Source organism: Delphinapterus leucas, chromosome 7, assembly GCF_059928025.1.
Source record: "Delphinapterus leucas isolate spDelLeu-1000000601 "Yukka" chromosome 7, BTC_Dleu_Yukka2, whole genome shotgun sequence".
In the NCBI taxonomy this organism is placed as follows: Eukaryota; Metazoa; Chordata; class Mammalia; order Artiodactyla; family Monodontidae; genus Delphinapterus; species Delphinapterus leucas.
In genome coordinates, this window is record NC_143135.1 from 42,194,370 (window position 1) to 42,214,258 (window position 19,889).

Here is a 19,889-nt window from a genome sequence, read left to right on the forward strand (position 1 = left end):
ATATTTTATCTCTCTTTTAATACATGCAGACTTTGTAGTGAGGTCTACTCTTATGTCTGATATTGGAAATTTGTATCTCCTCAATTTTTTCCCCAGTTTGTCTGGAGATTTTTATCAATTTTAATGATGCTTTCAAAGAACTAGCTTTTGTTTTTATTGATTTTTCCCTATTCTTTTTCTGTTTTCTATTATTTTGACTTCCACTCTGATCTTTATTAATTTTTTATAGTTTCTTTAGGTTTAATTTGCTCTTTGTCTAGTTTCTTAAGGCAGAAACTGAGGTGATTTTTTTCTTTGACCTTCTTTTCTATCATAGGCATTTAAAGCTATAATTTGCTTCTTAACTACTGCTGTAATATCATGCCATTCCACAAATTTTGATACACTGGACTTGTTTCACTTCAGAATTTTCTCTTTTCCTTTCTGATTTCTTTTTTGCTTTCTGGGTTATTTTAAAAGATTTTATCTAATTTCCAATATTTGGGAATTTTCCAGGTATCTTTCTGTTATTGAATTTTAATTTAATTTCATTGTAACCAGAGAACATACTTTTTATGATTGAATTCTTTTAAATGTATTGAGACTTGTTTTATTGCACAGAATATGGTCTTTCTTGATAAATGTTCTGTGTGCATACCAAAAGAATGATTTTTCTGCTCTTGTTGGGTAAAATGTTCCATAAATGTCAGTTAGGTTAAGCTAGTTGATAGTGTTGTTCAAATGTCATTCATCTTTACTGATTTTCTGTCTGCTTGTTCTGTATTTGTATTTGTTTGTATCTGCGGCATGTGGGATCTTTCTGGACCAGGGCACGAACCCGTGTCCCCTGCATTGGCAGGCGGACTCTCAACCACTGCGCCACCAGGGAAGCCCTGTACCTTTATATTTAAAGTTTGATTCTTGTAGGCAGCATGGGTCTGGTTTTTATATCCAGCAAGATGTTGGGGCTGGTGCATTCTTCATCTCCTTACCTGTTCTCAATTCATGTATCCCAAACTCTCTTAGATGCAACATGAAGCAGAGTTATCCCCTGTGAACTTACTTGCCCTCATTTTTGTTTGCACATATTATTTTCGCCCTTAGAGTGCTTTCCTGCTCTAAAATTATTTAACTATATAGAGTAGGATATAATTAGTCTTCCGTGACATCTGATTTTGAAGGTCTGATTCAGAGTACATTCCATTTGAGAATGAAAAGAAAGGACAGGAGTGTATTATGACACCTTTTGCATTGATTTAACATCTAAACAGTTTAGAAATGAAGCCAATATTTCAGCAGAATGCTTAGCAGCATTTAATCTTTCAGCTAGAGAGATGTCTAGTTGAAATCCTTTTTCAGTTAATCAGTCTGCTTGGCCCTTACCGAACATTTATCCTGCATTTGCCTTAGTTGTAGTTGTGTTTGTACCTTGTCTGTTAAATTATCAATTAGATTCATATTTAGAAAATGTGTTTATTAGCACATTTAAAACTTAGCATCTAGAATAATTTAAGGAGTTATTTTTCTAATATATAATCCTTATTCTATTATTGTGGATTCCTTTCTTTTTCCTACTTCAGGACACGAGCCAGAAATTCCATTGTTCCTACTCTGAAGGTTTTTAACCTGAAAGTAGGATCTTTTGATTTGTTCTATTTGAAGAAAAAAATTATGTTCCAAGGATGTGATCCTACTCTTATCTTTTTTACTAGAAGGAAGGTGGGAGTAGAGGGTTTTGTTTGTTTGTTTGTTTGTTTCTGTCTGTAGGTTTATGAGAGACAAATGACTGATACAAGCTGGTAGGTTGCCTATTTCCATAGAAGTCACTCTTCGGGTAGTTACAAAGTCAGCCTTTTGTCTTTTTAGTCTGTTATAGTGAGATGGCAGCGATTTTCATAATGAAAGAAACCACTAAAATAACAAAATGAAGTGTTATAGCTAATAAATCAGCAGAGGAGATGATCCTGGAACATTATCGGATTTAAAACTGAATCATCAAGATTAAATTTTTAACTGGTGTGGTTTTGGTGAAGGAGAGCAGGGTAACATCGTGGAGGGGGTACTGGAATGAACTGAAAGGATTACGATACAGTGTTAATAGGGTATCCACTAAATTCTTTGTGACTCTGAGCAAGTCTTGTGATTTTGAACTTTATTATCTTCACCTGTTATAACTAAATAAACTAACATTTAATGGGTGATTCTATTGTACCAGGCACATTGCTGGTCAGCTTACTTATACTTCATTTAATCCTCATATTGAACTTAGAAAGTAAAAAGAATCTACAGCTTACAGATGAGGAAATGAAGGTTCCAAAATGTTAAGTAACATTCAACATGTTGAGCAATTAAGTCTTAATGGACAATTGATTCTAAGTCTTTATTACTCTAAAGCCATGAAGTTCTTTCTATTCCTGTTTCTTCTGTTTCTAAAAAGCACTTTAATATTTTTAAACTATGAAGCATGTGTTTTGTTTGCTAAGGTGGTAAATTTCCACCTGCCTTAGGTCAGGCTCTCTCATTTTTGTTCCTATCAGTTTTCCTACTTGCAGTGTATTCTGATTATTAAAATCTTATTTGTTAGTGCCTGATTCACCAGTGATTTACAGTGATGTCTTCTTCATGTGAGAACTTAAAGCATTTATTATCTGTCACTCATTTATTAGTTATATATTTGAGATACATTTAGTCATTTTATATTTGAAATTTGGGATAGCTCTTGAATTGTTTACATTTCTGCATGTCCATGTATATAACTGCTACACTTAAATCATAAGCTCCCTGAGGGAGCTGCTTCTTTCTTGGCAGGTAGCACAGCATTGTGCACATAGCATATATAACTTAATAAATAATTGTGTGAATGAATGCTGTCAACTAGAATATTTTAATCATCATTCCCAGTTATTCACTTCTCATGGGCAAATTTATGTAGGATGTTTTCAAAATATTAAATTTTGTAACTTTACATAGTCAGTGCTGTTAGCTTTTTAGAAAAATGCTTTTTAAAATTTTTGAAGAGGGTTCAATCAAAATCAAAATAGCATGTAGACTTATTTTATTTGTCAGGGAGACCAGTTACTTTGCCCATACCTCAGAGTTCCAGAAGCTGGTGCTCTTTCCCTCCCTTTCCCCCTGACAATCAAGGAAATCAAAAGAACACTTGAGTAATATTTAAAAGATCTGGGTGGTCTCTGCCGCCGCTGCCGCCGCCGCTGCTGCTATTACTACTACCACTACCTCCTCTATTACTAACTAAAAAGTCAGTTAACCATTCTGGGCTTTGGCTTTCTCATCCTTAAAAGAAGACAGAGTTGGAGTATGTGATCTTTAAAGACATAGTGTTCCAGAATTTTTAAAACCTGCAAGTTTAAAGTAAATTAGGTTTCAGAATTGTAAAGTAACATTTGATTCTTGCATTTCAAAATATTAGTAGCTTTATGTTAATTGGGGTTTTTTGGGAAAGCATTTGTGATTTCATGTTCTACTTTTATGGTTAATTTTCTTTTCTAATTTATCAGTGCTCCCTCACGTGTTGCTAAAGGAGTTGTTGAGCACACCAAAATGAGTCTACATGGTGCTAGTGGGGGACATGAGAGATCAAGAGATAGACGAAGGTCAAGTGACCGATCTCGAGATTCATCTCACGAAAGAACAGAATCTCAGCTCACTCCTTGTATTAGAAATGTTACTTCTCCAACACGACAGCACCATGTTGGTATGTAAAATCAACTAAGCTTCCCAGTGGTTTTTAAAAGCATGCATTTACCTTTCTTTTATTTTTTGGCCATGTCTCGAGGCTTGCGGCATCTTAGTTTCCCGATTGATCCTGGCATTGAAAGTGTCAAGTCCTAATCACGGCACCACCAGGGAATTCCCAATGCATTTACCTTTTTAATGCAGTAATAACAATGATTTGTGCCTAATACTTCAGAGTAAAATTAACTTCTTAGTTCTGTTCATTGCTTCTGTTTTAGCTTAGCTTGGTTCTTGCTGTGAAAAAACAGCTTACTAAATGAAACTTAAAAGTGAATTTCTTTTAGTAGTCTGGGACAGTCTTATAAAAGAAATAATTTGAACAGCCTTTAAAACTGTAATATGTAGATTTAAAATTTTTTTTACGTGATTTTTATCTTGTGAGATATTGAGCAGTGGTTTATTTTAAAATAGTTTGTAGTGAATTATTGATAAGAATCCTTGTTAATCATATTAAAAAAGGAAGTGAAAGAGTAAGCATCGTAAGGTAATTTATCTTGATTTTTGACAATATTTTAGATTTAATAAAAAAAATAGAAGAGGAAAAGGAAGGTGTGAAGTGGTTTTTTGTTTTTCTTTTCTTGACAACTAGCTCAGGTCTTTTTCTTCCTTCCCACTTATTACTGTAAATGAATGCTATTACCCCAGGTAAATACATTGTGTGACTGTAAAACAGTAGTCTGAAGTGGAGGTACATAAACAATGTGAGCTTGCTGATTTTTATTTTCCACTCAGAAGTGGCAAATTAAATAATTTGACTTACTATTTGAGGTAGTTTCTGAAAACCTCGTATAAACCAAAATCATTTATATTAGGGTCTGATTATGTGGAAACGTTTTCAGTATCTAAGTAGGCCTTAGAAGTCAGACTAATACTGATAAGCTAAAAACCAACAAAAGTATAAATAAGAGTTGACAGTTTGTTATATGCAAAGTTTAGTATCTGGAAGGAGTTTAGGAGATAAATTATTTTATTACTTTAGCAAATTTTACTTTTGGGATGCTACCAGCCTTGTGGAAATAGGCAATAAAAGGGAGGTGTCAGGGTATCTCTGGAGATACAGCAAACCTAATTATATAACCAGTAAGCTGTACAGAGTGTTCTAAGTAGCTTGAGTCATGGAGGAATTTGGCAAAAGCTGATGAAACTGATGAGATGGAGGCATATTTTTAGGTCACCTTTAAAGTTTAGTAATCTAGCCTCTAAAGGAAACTTATCACAAAATCTTAGTTTTAATGTCCCCTTTGTAGACTATTGGAACCGCTAAAGAAAATTTTCTGACTTTCAACAATGTTTCCTATTAAAATTATAGCTAATAATATGATCCTATAAAATTTTAGTAGTGCTTTATTCAAAAATGAGAACAAAGCAGTATATCATAAGCTATTAAAACCACTTAATTTGCTAAGACATTAAAAGTCATTTAAAAACATAAATATACTTCTTAATGTCTGCAGTGAAATTTTTTTCTTCCTTTGGGACCTTCCTTTTGTGAGACAAAAGCTGGTTTGGGGATTTCCTTATTAACATAGTAAGAGTCCAAAGTTTGTACTTTGTGTTTTCAGAATAGTGTTAATACTTTCAGTGTTTAGGAGAGTTAAAATTGTTACTAATCTTTTACTAACTTTTAATGCTTATTTATGTGACTTCTGAGAATATTCCTCTCCTTGGGTTTCTATATATTTTTAAGTAGAGCAATAATATAAAATTTACCTTACTTTTGATCTTAGTCTGGGTCAACATTAGTCAGCTATACATCTTTTTAAAAAAGTCTACAAAATTCATTTTTTTAGAAAACAATTTGATGTTTTAGGTTTCATTCCTAGAAAATAAATGAACATATATGATCTGTGAAAATTTATTTGAAATCAAAAAAGCAGAAATGTAGTGATATAAAACAGCTTTTCTAAATCACAGTTTTTAAAAGATATATATAAATCTCAAATTTTTAAAAAGAAAATTTGCATAACTTTGTTTAACATCTATATTTCAGAACGTGAGAAAGATCACAGCTCCTCTCGTCCAAGCAGTCCTCGTCCTCAAAAAGCATCTCCAAGTGGTTCCAGTAGCAGTGCTGGGAACAGCAGCAGAAACAGTAGTCAGTCAAGTTCAGATGGTAGCTGTAAGACATCTGGGGAAATGGTGTTTGTGTATGAAAATGCAAAAGAAGGAGCTCGGAATGTAAGAACGTCAGAACGAGTGACACTAATAGTGGATAACACTAGATTTGTTGTAGACCCATCCATTTTTACTGCACAGCCAAATACAATGTTGGGCAGGTTTGTATTGCTGTTCTTTGTATTATTAATTATAAAGCACTTTAACATTGCTTTGGGGTTTTTTCATTTAAAGTTTTACAGTAATTCTCTGGTGGAATACAGTGTTCCTGCTGAGCTTTTGAGGTTAAATAATTTGCTGAAGTTAATCCGGCTAGAAAGTGGTAGAGCCAGATCTTGAACTTGTTTTTATTTCAAATAATCTTTGCTATACCAGTAGAAATAGCAAATATATTAGTTAAATGAAGACAGGACACTAAAAGATCTCTATAGGTTGAAAGCATAGATTGTATTTAACAAGGTGAATTTAACAGTGATAATGCTTCCTTCACTTAGGGCTCCCAAATTCAACCTCCAAATACAGCAGGTATTAGCATTTCATTAGCTGAAAAGTTAGCATGAGTTATCAATTTGATGTAGATACTTAAAAAAGAAATAATATTAACAAGTAGTTAGTAGAATGAAGGAGAGATAATTGTCTCTTAATCTGTACTAGTCTGGAGTAATAGATTAATATAAAGTTTTTAGTTATGGGAACCACAATCTAGAACTGATACAGACAATATGGACTCGTTATGGGAACTTCTGTCTAAGAATATAGACTTGATTTTTCAAAGTGTTGAAAACTAGGATCAGGGCTTCCTGGTGGCGCAGTGGTTGAGGGTCCGCCTGCCGATGCAGGGGACATGGGTTTGTGCCCTGGTCCGGGAAGATCCCACATGCCGCGGAGCGGCTGGGCCCGTGAGCCATGGCCACTGAGCCTGTGCATCTGGAGCCTGTGCTCTGCAACGGGAGAGGCCACAACAGTAAGAGGCCCTCGTACCGCAAAAAACAAACAAACAAACAAAAACCCTAGGATCAAACACCTTTTAATTGTAAAATTAGTGCCTTTTTTCCATTCATTCTAATATAAAATGAAGGAGACACATAAATGAAATGGAAGTTTACATGAGGTAAGAAAAAAAAAAAACCTTGTGTTTTTTGCTAGGTTGTATATGTAACTATTTGGCATACATCTGTGTGTGTGTGTGTGTGTGTGTGTGTGTGTGTGTGTGTGTGTGTGTGATTTGTAAGTATCTCTGAATACCGAATAAATGCCAGCATGTGACACTGTTTACATTTTGAGTAGACAAATATTTCCTTTTAACATTGGCACTAGACTTTACATCTGTACGAAAAAAAAATACTTGAACTCTATAGGCTTTTATGTATTATTAGAAGCATAAGGAAGATTGTCGATCAGAGCTCCTAAGAGTATGACTCAACACTGATAATACTTTATATTTTTACCTAAACTGTAAAGGAACACAGTTAAAAGGTAGAAGTAGATATTTGAAATTCTTCTTCAACTGATAGGCTACATTTTTCTTAAAACAAAACAAATGCAAAAGAATTTTTGTGTGTTTGTGATCCATATTGATCTGAAAAGTATAGCTTTCCCCTTTTGTAAAAATTTCAAGTATTTGAGAAAATTGCATGACATTTGATTCCTGAAAGACTCTCTTCTTCTTTTTTTCCCAAATCAGTGAAGCCTTTTCATGTCAGTTGACGAAAGCATATCTTTGGGGATGAAAATTAATATTCATGGGAACTGTAAAAAACAGTTGGCATTCTTTTGGAAACTTTGAAATGAAAAAGCTTTGTTGTTTATAGGTTTCTGTGTTATAACAAAAGAGGGAACTATTTAAATTGGGAAATTGTTGAATAGAAAACTTAGATCAGCCATATTTACTTTAGGAATGGTGGCATCATTGAATTCAGAGGTTCAAATTCCTTTAATCACAATTTTAAAATTTTCTTGGGAGTTATGCATTCAGCTTTTCATTTTGAAGGACCTGTTTTGCAAATTGCCTCTTTTCTAAATAGTTACTGTTAAAGGGCCAACAACATGACTTGAAAAAATATAAATTCATTTGTATTTTCTTTTTGTAAAAATTAAGAGCTTGTTATTTATTTAGAATTTTCATTCTCTTCTTAACTTGGTCATTTCTCCCTACCCCAGCATTTGATTGCTTGTTTTTCAGTTCTGGAATGCAAGTATAAGAATTTTGTGCAAAATTTGTTACATTTATAGTTAAGATTGTGAAAAGTAACCTAATCTGCATACCCTTATTTTACTTTTTTCTAGTTTAGATTACTATATGTGCTTCTTTATAGAATAACTTTGCATTGAAGACAGTAGTTTTAAGGAAAAGGCACAGATAGCATAGTTTTCCCACCCTCCCTCTCCCCTCCCCTCCCCCCTCCCCTCTCCTCTCCTCCTCCCCCTCCCCTCCTCCCCCCCTCTCCCTCCGTCCCTCCCTTCCTTCCTTTCTTTCTTTTTCTGGTTAAAATTAGTATAAGAATTTCTCCTAGATTGATGGGTTTTTTTCATCCTCTGAGGTGAAGGGACTGGAAAGTTTTTTAGCTTCTGAATTTTATTAATTTATTTTGTTTTCTTATAGGGAATCTTTACTACTGTTTCCTCACACAAAAACATATTTTAATATTCCTTCATTTATTACATTTGCCTGAATAAACTTCTGATAAACATTCTTGAACTAATTTAATGACATAATTTAATGCTTAAATTATAATTCCTTTTTACTTTTGTACATGAAGACAATTTTCCCTTTTGAAGGAATATCTTAGTGATATATTTCTCAATTATTTGCTACCATAGGATGTTTGGATCTGGCAGAGAACATAACTTTACACGTCCCAATGAGAAGGGAGAGTATGAGGTGGCAGAGGGGATTGGCTCTACTGTGTTTCGAGCTATTCTGGTGAGTGCTCTTTCTTATGTGTATTGATTGAATCAATTGACCCCTTCTTGTTAGATACTTGGATTGGAAGCAGAGTTCTATTTGGATATCTCTATGGAAGTATCCAGGGCATTTTAAAAAAAATACAATTTATCTTTTTTGCTGTGTAAATATAATATGATATAAATAAATTAATTTTATAACCTTCATAAAGATAAGATAGGGGATAATTCATCTCTTAGGTCTGCACAGGCAATTCTTTCAAGAGTTTAGTGGTAACATTTCTATAGTCACATTACTCCACCCTCTTAATTCTATTAAATACAGAAAGTTGATAATTTTTTACTACCAGAGAATAAATGTGGCTACTGGAATTCTAATATTTTATTGCATATAACTAACAATGGACACTTACGAACATTTAAAAGTCATCTCTAAAATGTATTTCTTACCATCTTTGTTTTAAAACTTAAAAAAAAATTTTTAACTTTTTATTTTGAGGAATATTTGAATTAGTACTACAAGTCCCTATTATAATTTTAAATCAGTGATAAAGGTTTGATTTACAGTGTGTGACAGTTTATGCCACACTCTGAAAATATGGTTTCCTTAAATAGTTTTGTGGGAAGAGGAGAGGGAGGATCCTGAGGTACAAGACAGGAAAAGTAGTTGATAATGATCAGTACTAACAAGTACTTTGAAAAGTACCAGAAGATGTCTTGCTTCCATTCATGTAGCAACTTCAGAAATAATGTTGCTGTGGCTCTGAACCTCAAGAAGCTTGAGGCAGAGCCTTTTCAGGCTTGAGCCTGAAAAAGCTTGAGCCTTTTCAGCTTCCCATACTTCCATTTGACCCCCAATGGAGTTGATAAGTTTACTCCATGACTCAGCTATGCAGTAACTTATCTGTAGTTCTCGGCCAGCCCCTAACAGCATTTTAAGTAGATTTTGGAAATAATTACTATTAATGTTTGTAATAATGTGGGCAACACCAAAGAACAGTATTTGGAAGAAGAATATCTAATTGTGTTTTCTGTTTGCATATATTTGAATACTTGGATATGATTTTGAAGTTCTTTACTAAAAACCTTAAATTTTGCTCAATTCTCTAGGTAATATTTAAGGTAACTTAAAATATATCATTTAACTTCCTTAACAAATTTTTAAAAAATGCATGGTAGTTATGTAGACAAATAATTTGTAAGGGGGAGAATACATATACATTAGCATGATATAGTAGAGAGAAGAGATGCATAATTAATGAGACCTGGGTGCTAATCTTACCTCTGCTGTTAAATAATTTTATAATAACTGGGTGAGTCAGTGAACCCATTTGGACATAAATTTTTCTTGTTGGTAAAATGAAAAAGTGGTTAGGTGAACGGAGGTCCCACCTAACTTTAAAATTCCACAATTCCTCAGAGTACCACGATTTTTGAAAATTCTACCAGCCCAACCTTAATAATAAGTTTTGCCTACCTCGTGCACTAGATGTTTTATGCATTCTTTACTTTTTTTTTTCAGGATTACTATAAAACAGGAATAATCCGCTGTCCTGATGGCATATCTATTCCTGAACTGAGAGAAGCTTGCGACTATCTTTGTATCTCTTTTGAATATAGTACTATTAAATGTAGAGATCTCAGTAAGTATGATGTTTTGTGTGTGAGTGTTTGTAGAGTTAAAATATATTGGAATGAAATGCCTGAAATAATGCTGTTTACCTAGACTTCAAGTATTTGTTTAATTGAATTCTAGAACACTAATACCATGAAGATTATTTGTGAAAGTCCACAGAAATCTTTGTAAGCTCTTGGTGTAATTTTCCAAAACTTTCTTTCAACTTTAATAATTTTTTTGTTTATAGACTCTCCCAGATTTCCTCTTCAACTGTTTCCTCTATCATTTGTTGCCAGTCTTCATCTCCCAGCTTGGGAGCCCTGGCTTTGGCCAAGTGGTATTTGCCTTCACTCCTCAGATCACATCAACCAAAAATTTATAATTTTTTTGTACTTGCCATGTAATATAACATCCTAAGCCACTTTGAAAGATATAAATTATGCTCAAAAAGAGTATTTGTCATTAAAGATTTTAGATTGAATACCAAGTACCTAGCCCTCATTTATACAAAGGGTTAAATGACTTTATCCAAGAACTTCAAACATAGTCTCAGAGCAGGGTCTAGACCTTTGGAAATCTTAACTCTGTGATTGATATTTTCCTGTCACTCCCTTCCTTAGCACCCCTCCCTTTTACTGTTACATCATGCCTAAGAAAAAAGGTGATTATACACAGAAAAGTCAAAATGTATATGAGAATTATCAAATGTTGACTTGTATATTAAGTGGTTGGAAAAGTTCGGAAGAAGCAGATGTCACTGTGGGCTAGTGGGATTGGGGAAGAGTTCAGAGGAGACAGGTAGTAAAGAGTGAATAGGAGTGATTTAGCAAGAATGGAGTAGGAAGGTTACTCATTTGGGGATTACAGATGTAAGTGATAGACTTTGGAAATAACCTAGTTGGTGCAGAGACTATATTGGGACTGGAAGGGGATGGGAATAAATAGGGGGGCCAGATTATGGAAGGTCTTTAAACTAATATTCTTACATTTTATCCTATATAATGTGGGAAGCCATTTTAAAAGTTTGCTACCTGTGATTATAGATATATGTTAGTCCCAGATATATGGTTATCTTTACTTCATTACCTAAACTCAACACTAGTTTAGCAGAGTGGGGTCATACCTTCTCAACATTGATGTGTTAGAAATTGTGAATGGGAAATTTTATTTAAATTTGTAAGGCAACTACTATATATTTAAATGTAGCGAACCTTCATGCTTAATTATGATTTAACTTCTTGAAAATGAGTGGCCTTATTAGGTCTGTTCCTAAGTTCCATTTTCTTTTTGCGAGACATTTAAAGTCTCCATAGGGACAAAGGATTGGATGGTCCACCTTTGAGTCCATTTCTATATAAATGATATTTAAAAGTTTAAAGTCAAGTAGCTGGACAGCTGAAGCGTACAGCTGTAAACTTGAACAAAGTGTTCACATCTTAAAAAATGTTTTTTTGAAATCATGAGCATTAATTATTCTAATTTATAATTCTTTGACTTAAAGTTTTGTGTTTTTTTATTCATGGGACCATTTTATTTTAACTTTATATGATTAAATGTTGAATTTTGGTGACTGTCAGATAAAAAAAACACAAGAATTCCTTATAGATGAATGGATTTTAGTTCTGTAATCCTTTGGACATAGTTTACCTTGTCATCACTGTTAAGTATCATTTATTTGTTATGGAATTAAAGGTAAGAATATTTATGTGTAATAGAAAGAAAATATGTGTAATATGGTTTTTCTAAACTTTTGGCCTTTAAATAATACTTGTGTTTCTAGATTACTTGTAATATGTATTACTGGAAATTTAGAGATTCTCATAGACTTTATTGCAACAAAGCTATATAGAATTTGAAGAGATAGAAATGGTCTTGTAAAATATAAAAGGATACTGTAGGTATAGACTTGAGTCCAAAAATGAATTTTTTCCTGCAAATATGTGCCTTTACTGAATATTGTAATGACACTTTACACCAAAATGTCTTTTTGTCTCTTACTTAAAATTACAAAAGTACTAAATGTATATTGAATAGAGCATCCTGGATTTCTTGGGCAAGTTACTTAAAACCTTGTTTCTTAGTTGCCTCATCTTTAAAATGAGAGACAGTAATATTACTTACTTCACAAGGTTGTTGTGAAGATTATTAAATGGATAGTGCTTGACACATAGTGTTAAATAAGGGTTTGCTTTAAAAAAAAAGTAGCAAAATTAGGAAATAAAGATAAAGTAAAATAAAAAATATTAAAGGATCATATTGTACATTGCTATTTTATATTTCCACATGAAAATATATTGTGAATAACTGCATTAGAAAATATGCTTTAATAACAACTTGTTTAATGGTTCACATAGTTATCACTCATTTTCTGCATTTTTATCGAATACTCACTTTATACTAAATATTAGGTATGTAAAAAGCAACAAGAAAAGACAAGACCCCTGTCCTTATCATGCTTGCAGTATAGTGGGAAAAACAGATAAGTAAATTATATTGTGTTAGAGGAAGAATAGGGTACTAAATGAGCATGTAGGAGCTGTACCTAACTTCGGTGTGCGGGCTTGAGGAAGCTTTCTGGAGGAGAGGGAAGAGGAAGCGTGTTTCAGGCAGAAGGAATGCTATGTTTAGTGGCAAGAAGATTAGTACAGTGAGGAAATGACTTGTTAATCTTCTGTCATAGAGCTTACCATATAGTGAAGGAACTTTGGTTGGTAGCTCCCCAACTAGGCTATAATTTCTTCACTGTCTATATTCTCTTACCAGGTAAGCACTGTAATCCAGAAGAGGTTTTGAGAACCAGGGCTGGACTCACAAATGAAGGCCTGGGGCTAAGAGAAATGAAAATATAGTGTCCAGGGTGAAAGTGGTATGGAAAATGAAATTTAAAGTTTGCAAAAGGACCAGTTCAGAAGGCCCAGGAAGAAAGGCACCATCCACGTGGGAGATAGTGGGATTGTAAACAAATATCAAAAAACTGAAGTTACATTTAGTTTGAGAAGGGAGATAAGAGGCAGAGACTACGTTTGGAGTCACAGAAATATAGAGACACTGAAACGACAGAGACACTTCTATGTTTTCTCTCTGTCTCCTCTCTTTCCTCCCCCCTCTCCCTCTCTCTCTCTTTCTCTCTCTCTCTCTCCCTCCCCCCCGCCCCCCCCTCTCTTTCTCTCCCCCACCCCAGTCTTGCTCTATTTTTCAGTTTATAGCATTAAATCCATTTGAATTTGAGGACAGGGACTATACCTTTTCAACTTTGTGTCTGTAGTGCCAGGCACATAGTAAGGATTCAATAAACATTTGTTGAAAGAATAAACTCTTTTTATCCCTTCATGCATTGTTTAGGACACTGTTCCACTTACTGTCATCTTCTCTAGTATCATTAGTCTTTCCCTCTTTGTATAGAGTAATCCTCAGGCTCAAACATACTCAAATCTGACCTGTGTCTATTGTAGACATTCAAAAAACTATATCATTTGAAAACTTTTGAGCTTTTCATTGATTCTTTGAAGTTAACTTTTTGCAAGTATTAACAGGTTTATTATACTGACTCCTGCTCCAACTGCTATGTCTTTCCATTTATTCACTTTTCTTTTTTGTCTTCTTCTGCAATGGTCTTATTAAGTTTATTTGGTATTTTGTATTTTTGTTACTGTTGTGTGTAGAATATGTTCAGATTTTCTAACTGCTAACAAATGAGAAAATTATTGAATTTTGTATATTTGTGTTTAGCCACCTAACCAAACTCTGTTTTATTTCTAATAGTTTTTCAGTTGTTTCTTTTATATTCTTGGTAGATAATTGACCCTGTTGTAAGTAAAAGTTTTTATATCTTTTTGTCTTACTGAATTGACTATAATATTTTGAACAATATTAAATTTAGTGGTAATTCTGGTACCCTTGTCTTTAAAGGCATTTCCTTTAGGTTTCACTGTTAAGTCACTCTTTCTTCAAGACTTTGGCTCTTCGACATCCATCTTTTAGGTCTTCTGCTTTTTTTCCTCTCACTTGCTCCCTGATCCTTCATACGTTGAATGTGGTCCTTCCCAACTGTTCTGTCTTCAGCTACCTTCTCTCTCACAGAATCTATACAATTAATCTAAGTGATGCCATTCATCACTGTGGCTTCAGATATTACATATACACCATAGATTTCCAGCTGTTTTTTTTTTTAATGTATTATTTATTTTTGGCTGCATTGGGTCTTTGTTGCTGCGCACGGGCTTTCTCTAGTTGTGGCAAGAAGGGGCTACTCTTTGTTGCGGTGCGTGGGCTTCTCGTTGCAGCTGGCTTCTCTTGTTGCGGAGCATGGGCTCTAGGCGCCTGGGCTTCAGTAGTTGTGGCTCGTGGGCTCTAGAGCGCAGGCTCAGTAGCTGTGGCGCACGGGCTTAGTTGCTCTGTGGTGTGTGGGATCTTCCCAGACCAGGGCTCGAACCTGTGTCCCCTGCATTGGTAGGCAGATTCTTTTTTTTTTTTTTTGTGGTACGCGGGCCTCTCACTGCTGCGGCCTCTCCCGTTGCGGAGCACAGGCTCCGGACGCGCAGGCTCAGCGGCCATGGCTCACGGGCCCAGCCGCTCCACGGCACGTGGGATCTTCCCGGACCGGGGCACGAACCCGTGTCCCCTGCATCGGCAGGCGGAATCTCAACCACTGCGCCACCAGGGAAGCCCAGTAGGCAGATTGTTAACCACTGTGCCACCAGGGAAGTCCCTCCAGCTATTTATCTCTAATTCCTACCTACCAGTTACGTATTTCTAGTTTACTATTTAACTTGTATAATTTTTTTCCTTCTTAATCAGGTTTTTAATGAGTTCCATGCATATAGTACATATAGTGATGAACAAGACAGACATTGTCCCTGCATTTATGGAGTTTACAGTCTAGTGGGGAAGACAGGCATTCAACAAGTAATGAAAAGCTGTGAAAATTCAGTGAAGAAATGAGATGCTGTGACAGGTGTATGGTAACGGGGCTATGGAGGATGATTATCTGAGTCAGTGACATTAAAGCTGAGACCTAGGGCTTCCCTGGTGGCACAGTGGTTGAGAGTCGGCCTGCCGATGCTGGGGACACGGGTTCGTGACCCGGTCCGGGAAGATCCCGCGTGCCGCGGAGCGGCTGGGCCCGTGAGCCATGGCCGCTGAACCTGTGCGTCCAGAGCCTGTGCTCCGCAACGGGAGAGGCCACAACAGTGAGAGGCCCGCGTACCGCAAAAAAAAAAAAAAAAAAAAAGCTGAGACCTAAGGGAATGGAAAAGAGAGTGAGAAGCTCTCCAGGCAGCAGAAATGGTATTTGCAGAGGCTCTCAAGTTGGAAGGAATATGACATGCTTAAGGCACTGAAAGAAGGGAAACATGGCTACAGTGGAGGAGGTGGAGCATGAGTGGTGAGATATAAGGCCAGAGAAGTAGGGAGAAAACAAAATTTATTAACTAAATAAATGTTTATTAACTGTACATTCTCTACCAAGCCCTGTGCTAAGTTCTGGGGATGCAGCAGGAACAAACCAGGCAAAACTTCCTGTTCTAATGGAACTTACACTCTTTTGGGGGAGACAGACAATAGACAAGGTAAACAAGTAACATATGAACAAATAACATGGTATGTTAGATAGTGATATGTGCTGAGGAGGGAGAAAAAAGGAAGGAAGGGACAAAGAGTAATATGAGAGGCTTTCATTGCAGAGGAAAATTGAAGTAAATTCCAAACAGAGGTTAACAGTGAGAGCAAATGTTGAAGCAGTTTGCCTGGCATGTTTGAGAGCAGCAGAGGCTAGTATAGTTGGAGTGGAGTGAGTGAGGGTGTCAGTAGTAGGAGATGAGGTCCAGGGGAGCGAGGTCGTGTAGGGCCTTTATCTTTTGGCTTTTACTCTGAGTGAGATAAGCCATTGGAGGGTTTTGAACAGAGAAGTGATATGATCTGTAAGGCTGCCATGTTTTACCATTTCATGGACTCACTGTTCACACAGAATTCAATGTAGACTCATGCAGTGCTGTATTCCTGATCTGACGTATGCTTTAAAGAATCACTGTTGGCTATTGGGTTGGAAATGGACTGGAAGGGGAATTAAGATACACACAAAGAGGTAATTAGGAAGCTATTATCATAATTCAAATAAGAGATGATGGTGGCTTAAATCAGGGTGGAAACAGTGAGAAGTGATCAGATTCTGGATATATTGGATGGTAGAGTTGTAAGCATTTGCTTGCTGATTGAATATGAGGTGGGAAAGAGAGAAAAGGACTTTACCTGGAAGTGTGGAGTTGCCATTAATTGAGATGGGGGGAGACTTCATGGGGAGCAGAAATTTAAAAGCTTGATTTTGGACATGTTAAATTTGAAATACCTATTAGACCTTCAAGTAGAAATGCTGAGTAGGGCATTGGGTATACATGTCTAAAGAGAGAAGTGTGGGCTGTTTATATGCGGGAGTCATCACTATATGGATAGTATTTAAAGGACTGTGCACACTGATCTGGAACCTCCTTTTACACATAACAGGCTTAAGGACCAAGTTGAGGATTTGGGACTTTTATTCTAAGGACAGTACAAGCCATAAAAGATTTAAACTAGAGACACCTATTTAGATTTTTTGGCTGCGGTGGGGGAGATGAATTACACAGGGGCAGAGGAAACTGATGGGTTCTACAGTAGTTTGGGTTAGAGTTACTGATGACGTGGACTGCAGGGGGCAGGGGTGCAGTGGGGCTGGACTGTGTTTTGGTTGTAACAGTTGTTCTGTCACAGACCATTCCAAACTTGGTAGCATAAAGTGTGATTATTCTTATTTTGTGGGCCAAGAATTCAGACAGGGTACAACAGAGATAGCTTATGTCTGCTTCACAATGTCTGCGGCCTCATCTTGTGAAGAATTGAAAGGATGAGGTGACTGAAAAGGCTGAAGGCTTCTTCACTCACATGTCTGCACCTGAAGTGGGACAACTCAAAGGCTGGGTTCGGTGAAGACTGTCAGACAGAGTAGCTCCACGTGACCTCTTCATGTGGCTTGGGCTTCTCCAGGCCTGGAGACTGGGTTCAGAGAGGAAGCATCTGTAGAGCAAGCATTCCCAAGACCAAGGCAGAACCACAAGTCATTTTCCCCTCACCTCTGCTGTGCTCCCCTGGTTACAAGCAAGTCAGTACAACCAGCCTAAATTGAAGGAGAGAGGAATTGGACTTCTCTTGCTGGGAGGAGATAACCAAAGTCACATTGCAGAAAAGCATGTGGCATAAGAGATTTTAGCTGTCTTTGGAAAATAGCATCTTCCAGAGAGGAAATGACACAATTCAAGATGTATTTAAGAGGTGGACTTGTTAGGTCTTGGGGAATGATTGAATTAAGAGATGAAAAAGGAATCAAATATTCATTCATTTATTCTACAAATATTTAAGAGCCTGTTATATGATTAGCACTCTTCTGTGATGATTCTGAGAACTTGAGTGGATGGTGGTGCCATTTACTGATTTCGAAAACACTGCAGAGAGATAGAGACAGAAATGATTAAGTTCAATTTGGAGTATATTGAGTTTGAGGTGCCCGTGAGGGGGCATCCGAGTGGAGATTTCCAGGAGGCAGTTGAATATAATGCATCTAGAATATAGAAGGCAGAATTAGTAGAATAAATTTGAGAATTGTCAGCATAAGGTGAGAGAAAAAAAACCTTAGAACTTCCCTGAGAAATAACAATACTTAATGACAGGCTGGAGGAGAAAAAGTTGACAAAGGTGACTGAAGAAGAACAGCCAGAGAGGAGAAAGAAAAACAGGGACGGTGGTATCAGACCTTAGGGATGAGAGTATTTTAAGGAGGGAGTGGTCCCTGTAAGGCATTCCATCAAGAGGTCAGATAGGATCATGATTAAAAGTTGTTGATTGTCAGGCAGAAGACCTAGATATACATTTCTTCAAAGAAGACATACAGATGGCCAGTGGGCACATGAAACGTTGCTGGTCATTGCTAATTATTAGAGAAATGCAGATCAAAACTAGAGGTACCACCTCACACCTGTCAGAATGGCCATCATTAAAAAGTCTACAGATAACAAATCCTGGAGAGGGTGTGGAGAAAAGGGAACCCTCTTACACTGTTGGTGAGAATGTAAATTGGTGCAGTCACTATGGAAAACAGTATGGAGGTTCCTCAAAAAAAAAATAGAGTTGCCATATGATCCAGCAATCCCACTCCTGCGCATATGCCCAGACAAAACTAATTTGAAAAGTTACATGCACCCCTATTTCATAGCAGCACTATTTACAATAGCCAAGACATGGAAACTACCTAAATGTTGTCTATCAACAGATGAATGGACAAAGAAGATGTGGTGTGCGTGTGTGTATGTATGTGTGCACACACACACACACACACACACACACACACACTGGAATGTTACTTAGCCATAAAAAAGAATGAAATAATGCCATTTGCAGCGATATGGATGGACCTAGAGATTATCATAGTAAGTGAAGTAAGTCAGAAAGAGAAAGACTAATACTGTATGATATCACTTATTTGTGGAATCTAAAATATGATACAAATGAATATATCTACAAAACAGAAACAGACTCACAGACATAGAGAACAGACTTGTGATTGCCAAGGGAGAGGCGCATGGGGGAGGGAAGGATTGGGAGTTTGGGACTAGCAGATACAAACTATTATATGTAGAATGGATAAACAAAAAGGTCCTACTGTATAACACAGGGAACTATATTCAATATCCTGTGATAAACTATAATGGAAAAGAATATGAAAAAGAATATATGTATAACTGAATCACTTTGCAGAAATTAACAACATTGTAAATCAACTATACTTCAGTAAAAGTTTTTTAAAAAGATGTTCATTGTCTTGAACAATCGAGAGGTCATTTGGAGACTATGTCAAGGGCTCTTTTGAGTAGTGAGTGTGGAAGTCAGATTGGAATTGGTTCAGAAGTTAGGGGAAGAGAATGTGTTTATATATATATAGGAGTTTGACTATAAAGGGAATTTAAAAAATCATAATGGAAGTAGCCAGCCTAGAGAGAGACATGGCTAAATCATAATATTATAATTATTTAATCATGTATTATATTAATAGTTATTATATAATTAGACAACATGTTGTAGGGGGAAGAAAAGCTCTAATTTGGGAGACTACAGATTTGAGTTTTAGTGTCTTCTCTTACCCTCCCAGTAGTTCCTGTGATGGTAGAGCCTTAGATAAGAGACAGGACATTGCCATTGAAATAGGAATAAAATAAAAATGATTAGGTCAGTGCAGGTGAGTTTGTGACTATGTATTTGGAAACTTAAAGTTGTTCATTATGGCTGTACTTAAGAAGGATCAAGTGAAGTGCATCTTTCATTCCTCTCAATTCTAGGGTCACATAAGCAATGTAATTCCTGTACCGTGCTATATTTTGCTTGACCTTTTACCATCCTTATCCCAAAGCCAGTTGACCCTTTTCATCTCACTCCTCTTCCTACGCAGTAATATCAGTGTTGTTTGTAAATAATTTTCTGAGAAAGAAAATGTGGG

General features: G+C 36.1%; 1 protein-coding gene across 9 annotated transcripts in view; it reads left to right on the plus strand.

The window, feature by feature from the left end:
- BTBD10 (BTB domain containing 10) overlaps positions 1-19,889 on the plus strand; it is an 81,459-nt gene that overhangs the window by 42,739 nt on the left and 18,831 nt on the right. For all 9 annotated transcript variants that reach the window (XM_022555723.3, XM_022555724.2, XM_089915135.1 and 6 more), the window contains 4 exons: positions 3,498-3,694; positions 5,726-6,011; positions 8,671-8,773; positions 10,277-10,397. In XM_022555723.3, the coding sequence (XP_022411431.1) occupies positions 3,541-3,694; positions 5,726-6,011; positions 8,671-8,773; positions 10,277-10,397 (664 nt within the window). In that variant the 5' untranslated portion in view covers positions 3,498-3,540. The remainder of the gene's footprint in view (positions 1-3,497; positions 3,695-5,725; positions 6,012-8,670; positions 8,774-10,276; positions 10,398-19,889) is intronic.